Here is a 12,972-nt window from a genome sequence, read left to right as displayed (position 1 = left end):
CCAAAGTTATTTTCCGTGGGGGGCGGTGGATGAAAGAGGGTCGGCACGTGGATGAGTTAGCGTGGAAATTGTTTTTCCTGAGAGCGCCGTCGCATTGAAGTGAAAGCGAAAGTTTGCTGCTGACCCACAGATAAAAGTGGCACAATGAAGAGAAATTTTCAAAAAAAAGAGAAGCCAAGAGAACCCGACCAAAGAGTATCTTTTTATTTTTGTAACTGTAAAGCACAGAAATGCAATTGCCAATTCAGTGCAATTGCAATTTCTGCTTCTTCTTGGGAAGTTCTTTCAGCAGTCAACGCACTTTAAAAATAACAAAGCCCCATAATAACCAAATATTGTTGCCGTTGTTGCCTTTGTACACCTCAGATTATCGAAAATGTGTAAATGAGGTAGACCTAATACGACAAGTTTAAGAAATAATTAAACGAAAACAAAAATCGGGCAAACAGTTCAGGTATGCAAATATGTATAAACAAAAAAGAGAAATGTACAAAAATGCCGGCTCCACAATTGACTGAGTGAAGCGATAAAGAGACCTATAGAGTGAGAGATATCAACGAGAGAAATAGAGAGGCAATGAGAACGTAACTCAAACTGCAAATAAATGCTGCACAGTGGTATCTGACCAATTTAAACATAACAATTAAAAGCATACGTTTTCGGAAAAATATTTAAGAACATTTCGAACTTAATTTTATAAAAAATATGTAAGTAGAATAACTTTGCTCAAGTTTACTAATACTTCAATGCTGACTACTTTATTTTGTTAATCTAAGAAAATAATATATTAATCTGAAACGACAAAAGAAAATTTATGTTCCTAGCAATACTCAAAATATATTAAAAATAATTTAGATTTGACCAAATATCTTCCTGGATGTTTTCCAAAGCTAATGCAGACATTTAAAGGAATTCAATATATAATTGATAAGACTTAAAATCTGGACTATTTTTCTGGTCAACCACCACTGTACATTGCTTAAAGTGTATTCTCTCCACCGCGTTGCTCTCTCTTATCGCTGACATTTAGAACCCGTGCTATATCTAGCAGAACCACCCAAAAGCCACCCACTGAGAGGGAGAATTCCCGAGAGAATTGGCCAGAGAAGCGGCGAGAATGAAAGTGAGAGGCCTGAAAGGTTGCAACTTTCGGCGTTTCGTGCCTCAGTTGCCACACGACAGGAGGCCCAAACGGGCGATTCGAGAGGTCTAAGACTCTAGGCTAAGGCCGTGTCCCTCAGATACACCGATTGCTTGGGCAAATTAATAATAATTAAACCGCTGCGTGACTAGGACAACCCGCTCCCCCCATTGTACCTCTCGTCTGCTCGGATTTAGCAAGCAAAAAATGCAAAACAAACAAACGAAATAATTCTCGAAAATCTTTGTATCTGTGTATATCGGAGAACTGAAAAGAGGCCGTCGTTTGGCGCTCTCGCATCTCAGTTGCCAGTGGGCGAAAGACGCAACTGCTGCGACCTTGCAATGCCCTTGAATGACACTCTTATTGCGACCAAGTCGCCAACGTTGCCACTCCAACGGGCGCTGCTGCCACGGCTGCCACTCAGCACTGGCAAAAATATAAATAATAATAATAATAATAATATAGGATTAAAAAATAAATAAATATAGAAGGGCCAAAACGAAAACAACTGCGCTGAATAAAAGTGAAAATTTGATTGAAGTCAAACAAAATTTTCGCGTGCCTTCGTGAAAAAAGCCGAAAATTCCCGACGGATCCTTTACCAAAAGCCTTAACCCAGAAATCAAAACGAGTGTGTGCTAAATAAAAGCCAAATAAATAACATTTTGCAACGAATTCCCATACATCAAAAATATAAATAAAAATTATTTACAAACATATCTGAAAAATCCGACAAAAAGTGTTATCTAACTAGCGCCCCCTGGCGGCAAGGTGTAACTGTGTGTGTGTGTGCGGCGAATAAAAGTGAAAGTTCTCGACTGGCGAGTATATCCTTCGGTAACCTTTCTCCCCCAAAAACTGGGGTCACTTCCTTTGGCATCGAAACATAAACGACAACGGGGCACGCAATAGGCCAACATATATAGTAAATATATATATATATATATACCCGAAATCGGTATATGTAGGCGATATTTATGCCACAACTATTGACAAGCAATTATTTTTATTGCTACGCCGACGAAAGGCCAAAAAGGAAACGCCTTGGAATAATATCAAAACATCAGGTTGGTAAATCATAATTATTATAAGAAATCGTACAACTATGTGACATAATTAAGTGCGTGTTTTATACAAAACTTTGCGTGATGCTTTATTATTACAAGCTATTAAATGATGCTGCCTTCAATTATCCATCAGATACATTTGACATTGGCTTTGCCACTTAAAGTCAAAGCTTCGTTTGCTCAACATGGACATGGATTTTTCGCCATTTTTCAGCAACCTGAACTAAACTTATAAGTCAGAACAAGTTCAATTGGGTACAAGTTCAGGGGGTTCAATAATTATACCATACCATAACAATCAATTTAATTAACTGCATGTACTGTAGGTGAAATGGAACATAAAGTTGATACACCGGTTCTTGAACTACTATTTTATTTAATTAAATAATTTAAAGTCCAAAAATAAACAGCTAAGGTTTAATTAAATGATTAAATAACGAAATATTGTATTTAGTCAAAAATAATAATTCTGTCAGCAGAAAGTAAAGTTAAAACTGTAAAACTAGTAAAATGTGTAAAAACTTAAACAGCTATTTGAATGTCGGCTTTTGCAACTTGAGTTACATAATCTAGGTTTATAATTTATTTATTCCCATTTTAGTAAAAAACTTTGTAATATTTGTTAATATTTATATATAATATTTGTCCTTTGCTTAATCAATGTCATGGATTCTGTAAGCACTTTTTCTTGGCTTCCGCAATCAAAACAATCGAAATCTCGTTATCACAACAATCAAAACAAGCCAAAACAATTCGCAATCCTCGGGTCCACAACAATAACCATAAAAAAAGGAAAGCGAAAGCTAGTTGAAGGCAAAAGTATCTTCCTCTCCCCAAAGTATCTTTGTATCTGTAACCGAGTTTTCAGAACAGCGTTTTCCACATTTTTTTTTTTGCCTTTCACGGTGCTTGGCTTTGTTTGCTTTTGACATTTAGTTCGGTAGCAATGTCATACAAATATAAATAAAAATGTCCACGCGCTGCTGAAAAGCAAAAAAGAAAAAAAATTGGAATATGGGAACCACCCACATCCGAACACACGCACCCACACAGACGCGTGCAATGTATCTGATAGATAGATAAAATTACTGAAGGCAAATTAGCGCTTCAAATGAGGCTCGTGTAATCCACTTGTATTTTATATTGATTGCGACGAAGTTCGATTTTTTTTGGAGGTCTAAGCATAGGAAATTCGAAAGCCCGGCAACAAGCAACATGCGCCTGCCTTAATTTCAACTAAAGGGGACTTTAACATTATATATTATTAATTTTGGTTTATTTATAAATTAAAAACCAGTCAGCTGTTGTGGTTTGTTGATGGGTGGAACACGTATCTATTGAGCTCTTTTCAAAGCGTGGGCGGCACTTGCCGGTCAAAAAAAAAAATAGTCCGAATAGAAATCATGCTAATGATATATGCGACAGTGAATGACAGCGTGAAAATGTTCTCTAATGATACTTCTTTAGTTCTATATACTGACCAATTCAAGAAGATTCTATTCTTATTCAAATAAATCATACAGATTAATTTCAAAGGCGTTTTAAAGTTCTTTAAAATTAATTGTTTCATTATTTACACAAGACACATTTACTTTGATTAAATTTTTTTTAAATATATTCTTTCAAATCAAATCAAAGAAAGATTTCAATTAAATTCTTTTTAAAATTGTTTAATGTAAAATTGAAAGTAAATAAATAATTTGTCTATTAACTTAATTATTTTATTACTATTTATAATCATGCTTAACAAACTACTTAATTTGTTCCGTATAATCTTATCTCATAAACACTCTTCAAATTCATAATTAATTGCCTGTTAAGGCTTTTCTAAGCATACTTTCTTTGTAGAACAGTTCAACGATCCGCTTAGCAATCTTATCACCTTCGATCCCTTCTGTCACCCATCAATCTAACTCAAGTCGTTCAGTAATGCTAAATCAGGATTATAAAATGTTCCGGCGCCAAGTCCAAACAATAACAAATTAGTTACCTAATCTCATGCTTAAGCAACAAAACGCGAATAACTATCCACTGATTAGGCTCATATCGAATGGCCAAATTGGACATATATGTATATGGGTTTATTTATAATCCTACAATCACAGCGGGCAGTACCGGAAGGTTTTTCAAACGCTGATAGTTTATCTGAGGGTAACACGGTTGATATGGCCAAAGCAATATGTTACAGTATTTACCAATTTATTGCAGTATCTGAAATCCTTTTGCTTATTTGCTATTTGTGGGTTAAACAACACCCTGGAATAATTAAAGCGCTTGGACTTGTTTTGTTTGCATAAATTATGATATGATTTTTTTTTATTTTGTGTTTGTGTTTAATCCGAAAAACTACGGTAATATATGTAAGCATTTTTTTAAAAGACCTGTGAAGTTTCGTATTTTTTAAGTTCTTGAACAATTTTTGAGCAAAATTTATACCTTAATCTTCAGATTGAAAAACGATAAATTAATTAAATTAAATGCAAGTGGCTCTTTCATTTTGAAGTACTTCCCAATAAAAAAAGGGCACTTGAAAGAGCAGTTAGCTACGATTAAGATTGAGACAGACATCCGAGGCTGCGACGTCACTGATCACGAGCATCTGTCTATAGCATCGACTGTCTGCCAGAATCGAGAGTGGTGAGTGGAGAGGGGGGCGCTGCAGCTACCTTTTAGGATGCACTGCGATTACAGATATATAGAGGCACAGTTACAGATACAGATACGGATTCCCGAGGAGGCGGATGCGGATGCGGGGTGAGTGCAATCTTGCTTGAGGGCAGTGTTTGGCTGCGATCTGCGATTTTGCTCCGCTGCGCTTCGATTTCGATTCGATCATCCATCGTAGCATCGCATCGCATCGCATCGCATCCCATCCGATCCGATCCGTTCCGATTTTGCCTTATCAATCAGGGTGGATTTGCTGAATGCCAAAAACACAACAAAAAGATCGGTGGGCAGTCAGTGCATGCCCGACACCGTGACGCTGCAGACGTGGTGCAGTTCGAGTGCTATTCCGGTGGTTTCCTTCGATTTTTGTTCTAATTCGAAGTAGGGAACTTTAATATTTACAATAATTAAAGTCCTAAGAAAATCGGTTATTTCATCGTCGCCTAGTGTAAGTGAAAAGTCCACAAATGAGTGCTATTGTGAGAGAAGCGTTCGTGGTTCGCGGGTCAATTCTGATTGCTATAAATAAAATTGCAAATTCGTTATCACGCCTCTTAATCGAGACTCGGGCGCAGCATGATTAAGTGAACCGCCCGTCGCACCACCCAAGCCACCCAACTACCCATGCCACCCAAACCACCCACTCATCCACCCATCGCCCACTGGCAAATATCATGTGTGCTTCAGGTGATAAGCCGGCGGCCGGCAATAAAAATATATAGTTCCAGTTGTAGGCCTAGAAACATCTAATCGAATTATTTAAATGGTGTGAACAGCTAATGGCGCATCTATCTCTGGACCAGTGACTAACTAATTGACATGACAAATGCAACTGGGAGATGCAGTTGATAAGAGTGTCTGTTAGTTTATATTTTGAGAGAATGCCTGTTTATAAATAAATTACAAATTCTTTCTTGAAAACAGATTTCTAACATTTCTTTTAAAATTTTATATTTTTAAACGTCGTTAAAAGTTTTTACCAAGTTGTTTTTATTATAATTTATATTTTATTTTAAATTACTATACAAAATATGATTTTTGAAATGCTTTTCTGTAAAAAGGGGAAATCTTAAAATTACAAATCATTTCTTAGGTAATCTTTTAGCCATTATAAATGCATTTAAATGTTCATTAAACGTATGAAGCTTTATAACAAATGCCAACAAAATTTTAAATGAATCATATATTAATGGTAAAATCATTGCCAGACAGAATTAAACCACAACTAAGTAAATGGGATAATAAATGTACAATCAAAACGGAAAATATCTTGAAGCATAATAATAAATTGAAAAATACTTGTGAAATCATTTTGAAAACCCAATAAATTTTGTGAGTAATAAAAGAGTGTTAAAAATTATCTTTCATCTTATTTAAATACAATAACAACATAGTGGTATAAAATTGGCACCTCGGCAGCACCTTGACTTTATCGTAAAAGACATAGACTAGATGTGTACCAATCAAGCATAATTCAAATATATTCTTTATTGCGTGAGTCGTTGGGGTGTCCACTTTAATATCAATTCCGTATATTTTCCCCAATTTAATTCAATTAAGCGGCTTTATGGGTGTCTCCTCAGTCAGTGCGTGTACCTACTTAAGTCAAATACTTGAAGCATAAGATACTTTTGCAGTTACGCAGTTACCGTCAAAACAAAGCATATATTCGCCAAGCAAAAAATGTGAGAGAATCGCAAATAAAATAGGAAAATATAAGAAGAAAAAAAACGGAAATGTTACTTTGGCCGTAAAATAGAAGTCAAAGACATATGTTGTCTAAGGTTTATTTATAGACTTCGTGTTCGTGTTATTTATTTTCATTTCTTTTTCTCTTCAAATATTTTATTTATAAAATGTGAGCTTGAGTCGCTGCATTTGCAATTCATATTTATATGGCAGAGCATACAGAGCATTGAATATGATAAGAAAATTTGAAATTTAATTTTTTATTGTATTCTTAAGCGTTAAATTTTTTCATAAATGCTTTCCTTAATTTGGCAAATAACGAGGACAAACGTAATTAAGCAATAATTCTAAAGCACTTTTGATTTTAAATGTATCCTTTCGTTTTGTAATGCTTCTCTTGACCCAACGTCATTAGCGCCCAAAACGCATTTAGCCAGTTGGCCGAAAGCCAAAAAATATTCAATTTATCTATAAGCTAAAAAAAAAATGAATAAAGGTACCGAGCTGCAAGGGATGTCTGTGAATCATGAAATATCTGCCATAAGTGGCAGCACCTCATAGGCAGTGGCATCTGTATACTGTATGGCTACAAAGAGACCTGCATTCTTTTATTTAAATTTAAGGAAATTTTAAAGAGATCGGCATTTTGACCTCCTTAATCGATCGATTGTCAGACGATCGTTTGTTTATTTAAATCTTTGTCGACGCCATTTGGCGAGCGAAAATATTTCAATTCAATTTTTGTACTTCTTTTTACTCTTTTTACTGTTTAATTAAATTTCCTATGCATGCTGCCAAAAATAAAAAGTAAAATACATAAAACCAAAAGAGACGGAAAAACAAAATAGACAAAAAAGAAATGCCGCGAAAAGTTCAAGGCCAATTGACTTTGTCTCGTCTCGATTGGCGCATCTAATTTCGAAAAGATAAAAAACGCTGATGTCTTAATTGGGCGGCACTTCCTCTCTCTCTCGATTAAAACGCTCCCTCTCGCTCTAATTAAGTAGATCCAATAATGGGCGTGGCTTGGCTTTGCACCTGATCAAAGGTAAAGCACGTGCAGCCATCGCAAAATGAAAACAATAATAGTGCCATCTGCCAAGAGCAAAAAAGAGAGGTGTTAACAATTTGTTGTGGTCACCCGGTTCATTGCGGATTTTCATTGACATCGTTCGTGGGACAAACCATCACGGGTTTTCATCACCTGATTTATAACAACAAAATACCAATTAATTACTCAGGTAGTGTTTTCAAAAATATTAGAAATTATTTTAGAGCCAGTCATAATAGTTCAAAACATAGATTTACTTTAGTGATATTAAATTTTTGGATTTAAATATAAATACATAAATAAATAATAATATTCTTAATATCATATTCAGTTAAATGCAAAATTATGATCTATTTTTTGTTAAAATAATTTAACGTTTAACTAACATGAAATTTAGTTCAATCCATTTAAAACCTTCATAATTGATTTTCAAAAGATTAATGATTAAATACCGACAAAGAAGTTGAAAAATTCTTTTAGTAATTCTGAAGAATTGTTTGCATGTTATGCAATTCAGTACAGATTAAACCGACATATTTCTTTAAAAGTCTATTTAAATTTTAATGACAACCAACACAATCAACTAAAAAAAACCAAGACAACGAAAGAGAAATGAAAAATGCGATGAGGATAATAAAAGTAGATATACTGCATAAAATATTTTCCCAGCTGTTTTAAAATGCCATCGAAAACATGGCAAAAACGAAAAGGGAAAGTGATGGAGAACAACATTTCATGTGAATTTATTTGTTTACTTAAAAATTGCTCATCGCGTTTGAATATATCACTCACGTCATATATCCCGATGGTCCTATATTTGCAGATATTCCGCAGATCGGTTGCACCATACCCGATTGTGAGTCGACGTGACGTAAATGAACGATCCCGGCGATATACCACTGACACACACCAGCACGCCGGACAGCAGGCCGCCCTGCAGCATCATCTCCATCATCCCAACCATAGGGATGTCCTCGTGCCGCGGAAGAGCCGAGGCATTCGCACGGAGTCTGTCCTCCAAGCTGCGCACCTTGGGTTCACAGGTAAACTCCTAGGTTATTTAATAAAAATCAAATATAGCTGAATTTCTTAAGCTAAAAAAAAATGTAAATATCTAATTAAAGAATGGGTTAAACATTCTAAAACTAGTTAAACATTTAATAACTGTTAGTTAAGAAAGTTCGAGCAATCTTATTAATATCCGAATTTTTGCAGACAACCGAGGAGGGCGAGGGCAATGCGGAGGATGAGCCCATCATCAATGGAACCAGCACGAACACGTGGGTCAACTCGCACGACTCGGAACAGACGGTGACGGATCTGCAGCCACTGCGCCATGAGTCCGACTCCTTCTTCGACTTCGACTGTGAGCTGGAGTCGCCGGGGAGTCCGGTGGACGAGTGCGAGTACCTGCGCCTGATCGAAACCGCCTCGAATACGCCACACAACTCGACGGCGGAATCGGGCTATGCCTGTGCCTCCATGGCCAGCAGTCACAGCAGCAGTACCGATGGTCCCTACTTCGATGCCACTGCATCTGGATCCGCATCAGCATCCGCAATCGCAATTGCAACCACATCCGCTTCCACATCCACAGCTGCAGCTGCCCAGGACCAAAAGCTGCCAGCCTCGGAACTCAAGGATTATGTGAATACGCTGCAATTGAATGGAAGACATGGACTAGTCAATGGAGTGAATGAGGAGGAAGAGGCAGCTGGCCAGGATGCGATTCAGCCGGAGGACGAGGCCTTTCTACAGGCCCAGATCCTTAGTGAACTGCAGCAGCATAGCATCAGCTTGCGGGTGGAAGAAGAGAAGTTTACGAATGGACATTTGGAGGATGTGAAGACACTGGAGGTAGCTGGTCCTACAAACAAAGCTCCAGAAGAATTGCATAAAGATGTCTTCACTGAGAAGGTTGAAGAGTTAACCCTTACTGAAGGAGAAACCCCTTACGACAGAGTTCAAAAAGAAAGCTCCCAGGAGGGGGTTACAAAAGAAAGCCACCAGGAGGTGGTTCCGAAAGAAAGCTTCCAGGAGAGGGTTCATGAAGACATACATAACGAGAGAGTTGAAGAAAGAAAAGGCGAGGAAGAAACCCCGAATGACAGAGTCCAAGAAGAAACTCCCAGTGACAGAGTCCAGGAGAAAACCCCTAATGAAAGGGTTCAAGAGGAAACCTCCAATGACAAATCTCCCACAGACACCTCCCCCGAAAGAACCCCCACGGAGGAAAGCTCCTCCCCCGACAGGACAACTCAGGAAGCCAGAGACGTCGAACTTTCGCCGGATAGTGGCATGGACGAAACAGACAAATCGGCCAGCAATCTGACCGTCAATGTGGACCTGGCCCAAATCGAGCAGGCCAAACAGGATGCCACGGATGCGGTGGAAAAGAGTGGGGCAACGCACAGTCATGGCATAGATACCACAGATGATGAGGACGATTGTCGACCTCAGAGGATCCGGCGTTGTTCCTCGCTCAAGACAGGAAAGACACCGCCTGGAACTCCGGGTCGCAAGAAGATCGTGCGGTTTGCCGATGTCCTTGGCTTGGATCTGGCCGATGTGAAGACCTTCCTGGACGAGATACCCACCATACCAAAGTCGGCGTTCGAAGATCTGGAGATACTGGAGTCGGAGCCGCCGCTCCAGCTGGGTCCCAAGTCGGATAAGCTACTGATGCCACTGTTCCAGCAACCAGGTGGCCTGCCCAAGTTCCTCGATGCGGTGCGCGAGAAACAGGTGTCGCTGGAGAATGCCGCCGTTTCGGATAATATCAATCAGACGATATCCGGATCGGTGCGCGTGCGCAATCTCGATTTCCACAAGTCGGTGCACATACGGTATTCGCTGGACGGATGGCGGAGCTATGCCGATCTGCAGGCCAACTATGTGGAGAACTCGTGCGACGGCTTCTCCGACATCTTCACCTTTGTGCTGTTCGGCAACTCGCTGCACGTGGGCCAGCGGCTGGAGTTCGCCGTTCGATTCCAATGCAAGGGCCAGCAGTTCTGGGACAACAACTACGGGGCCAACTACTGCTTCCAGTGTCTGCCCAGTTCGACACATGCCACCGGCACATGTAGCTCGACGGCATCGCCTCCGTCCGTGGTGACTGGCGCCGTTACCACCGGTAGCCATCCCGGTGCCAGTCTGGTCGGATTGCTAAGCCCCACGGCGGGCGATGCCTGGTGCAGCTCCTTCTACTAGGCGGTGGCGATGGGCTTGCACTACGGGCACTGGCTTAGAGTTCACATAACCCCCGTTTAGGAACCCTCAACATACCCAAGGACACGACACCAAGGTCTGGGATTGCTCCCGCACCCTGAGGTTGTGTCTATGTCCCCTTAAATAAATTCGAACTAGAATCCCACCCCGAATCCCAGATGTCCAGCCAGTCAGAGATCACGGATCAGAATGCCTACCTTCGTTGGGCTACCTCTTCAATAGGATGTTTCGATTTTAAACTACAAATTCTGGGTGTGATTAAGTTGTTAATGGACAATTTTAAGAGTATCAGGAAAGGTAGCCCACAAAACTAATGTTTTACAATGGCTATTTCAATCAAAGAACGTCTTTATATTTAAAAGCTGCGTTCATTTTTCAGTTTTGATTATTTTCTGGTGAAAAAAAAACAGTTAAATATATGTCATTATATATATTGAGGGCTTAAACCACTTAATAAGCAAAACCTAGATTAAAACTCAGCTTTTAAAAAGAAGATTTAGATTATAAATACTAAAGAAAAGCTACTAAGAACTGTCTACAGATTACTTACCACCCCCAAGAATTTTCCAATTTTTTCACACCCATAAATCGAATCACCCTACCCTTCCTCAAGAAGGCAAAAATTGTTTATATTTTTATAGAACGAAAAGGAGGGAAGGGTTAGACAAGAAGGAAGAGAAGATGTAAGGAGGGCCACAAAAAAATAAATTAAACAAGCCTGAGTAGTGCGAATGAGAACAAAAGCCAACACAGTTCGAATGAATCCCAAAGATAGTTGTTAGTCGTATGTTATAAGAAGAGCAAGTGATAACAAACTAAAAATCAGATCAGTTTCTTCAATGTCTTCTTCTGTTTTCAGTTTTTTTTTCCCAGTTTTTATTTGGTTTGTTCCTAGGTTTGTTTGCAGGTTGGATCGGGTTTGTTAGATTGGACTTCTGCCAGTTGATGTCTTCTTAAGGAATTCATTTTTGTGAGATGATTAATTCCGATTAATCGTAGTTCAACAGTTCTAAGAAGTATATGAGCTTAGCACCATTTACTATATATACTCTTCGTTTCGTAAGAGCAACTATACGATTAGCTCATTCGACAATTGCCAGATCATTTTTTAGCCAAGTTTTTAGATCCATTCGAGCGCAGAGACCATGTCGAAAGTTAACTTTAACTAACCAACATCCATTATCTAGTCAATTCGAGTTTACTTTTGCCAACTATACCAGACTATTTTCAGTTCCAAAGTAAATACTCCAGTCCTATGATCTTTGTACCCCGATCGGAAAGACTTTTTCAAACCATCTGACACAACAGACAAACCTTCACTTTTGTTTCTCTTAAATGTTGATATTCTTCTAATGTTTGATTTTTTTTAAATATTCTTTAATTTTATTTTACACTATTTCAATATTTTTTATGTATATGTTGATGCGTAATATATATCGTAATATTATATAAATATATATATATACAAAATAAAATAAATATAAAATTTAATTATTCCTCTTTTGTTGATTCTTTTACTTATCTTTGTTTCTTTACTAAATAATAAAAACAATTCAAACTCTTCTTATCCACAACAGAACCTTAAAAAGCCTATATCAGGGATAAACAAGCAAATAAATACTTATAACAATTAATTGCAAACGCAGCTACCTCAAGGTTTTCCAACCGAAAACACGAAAAAAGAGAGAATAATAGTTAAACAAAATTTATGATTAACATAAAATAAATATTAAATATGTTTATTGCATAGCAAACATGTGTAAAACAAAAAAAAGCAAAAACAACAAATAAAAATGAACTTTAAAAGTTACAACTATTTACATATACTAAATGTTAAAGTAGCAGAAACCACAGAAAAATTACTGAAGTCCCAACAAAACAAAATGACTTAGACTGAAGCGTGAGTATTTCGTGAGAAGAGCGAGAAAATGTTATGAGATCTGCCCAAAAACCAGAAATTTGTTAAGGTTTTTATGTGGGCGGGGCTTTTGTCGACATGAGTTCCACTTCACACTAACAAAGGAATAATAAAGAACCCACAATAAAATAACAATGCGAACAGCAACATTTTGCATGTCTAAAAATGTGTTTTCTTTTGTGCATTGAAATTAAATGAATGGCAG

General features: G+C 37.9%; 1 protein-coding gene across 2 annotated transcripts; it reads left to right on the top strand.

Moving 5' to 3' along the window:
- The first annotated feature begins 1,177 nt into the window (after positions 1-1,177).
- On the top strand, positions 1,178-12,933 carry LOC108146169 (glycogen-binding subunit 76A). Of its 2 annotated transcripts, none has more exons than XM_017272064.2 (3): positions 1,178-2,211; positions 8,442-8,661; positions 8,834-12,933. In XM_017272064.2, exons 2-3 carry the CDS (start codon positions 8,494-8,496, stop codon positions 10,829-10,831), a joined length of 2,166 nt encoding a protein of 721 aa, XP_017127553.1. In that variant the 5' UTR covers positions 1,178-2,211; positions 8,442-8,493; the 3' UTR covers positions 10,832-12,933. The 2 variants fall into 2 exon arrangements, with proteins under 2 accessions (XP_017127553.1, XP_017127554.1); XM_017272065.2 differs by lacking the exon at positions 1,178-2,211 and adding an exon at positions 5,174-5,326.
- Positions 12,934-12,972: the final 39 nt, after the last annotated feature.

The sequence above is a fragment of the Drosophila elegans genome, unplaced genomic scaffold, assembly GCF_018152505.1.
Source record: "Drosophila elegans isolate 14027-0461.03 unplaced genomic scaffold, ASM1815250v1 contig_208, whole genome shotgun sequence".
In the NCBI taxonomy this organism is placed as follows: domain Eukaryota; kingdom Metazoa; phylum Arthropoda; class Insecta; order Diptera; family Drosophilidae; genus Drosophila; species Drosophila elegans.
Note: the sequence above shows the minus strand (reverse complement) of the source record. Positions and strands in the feature narration are given on the sequence as shown.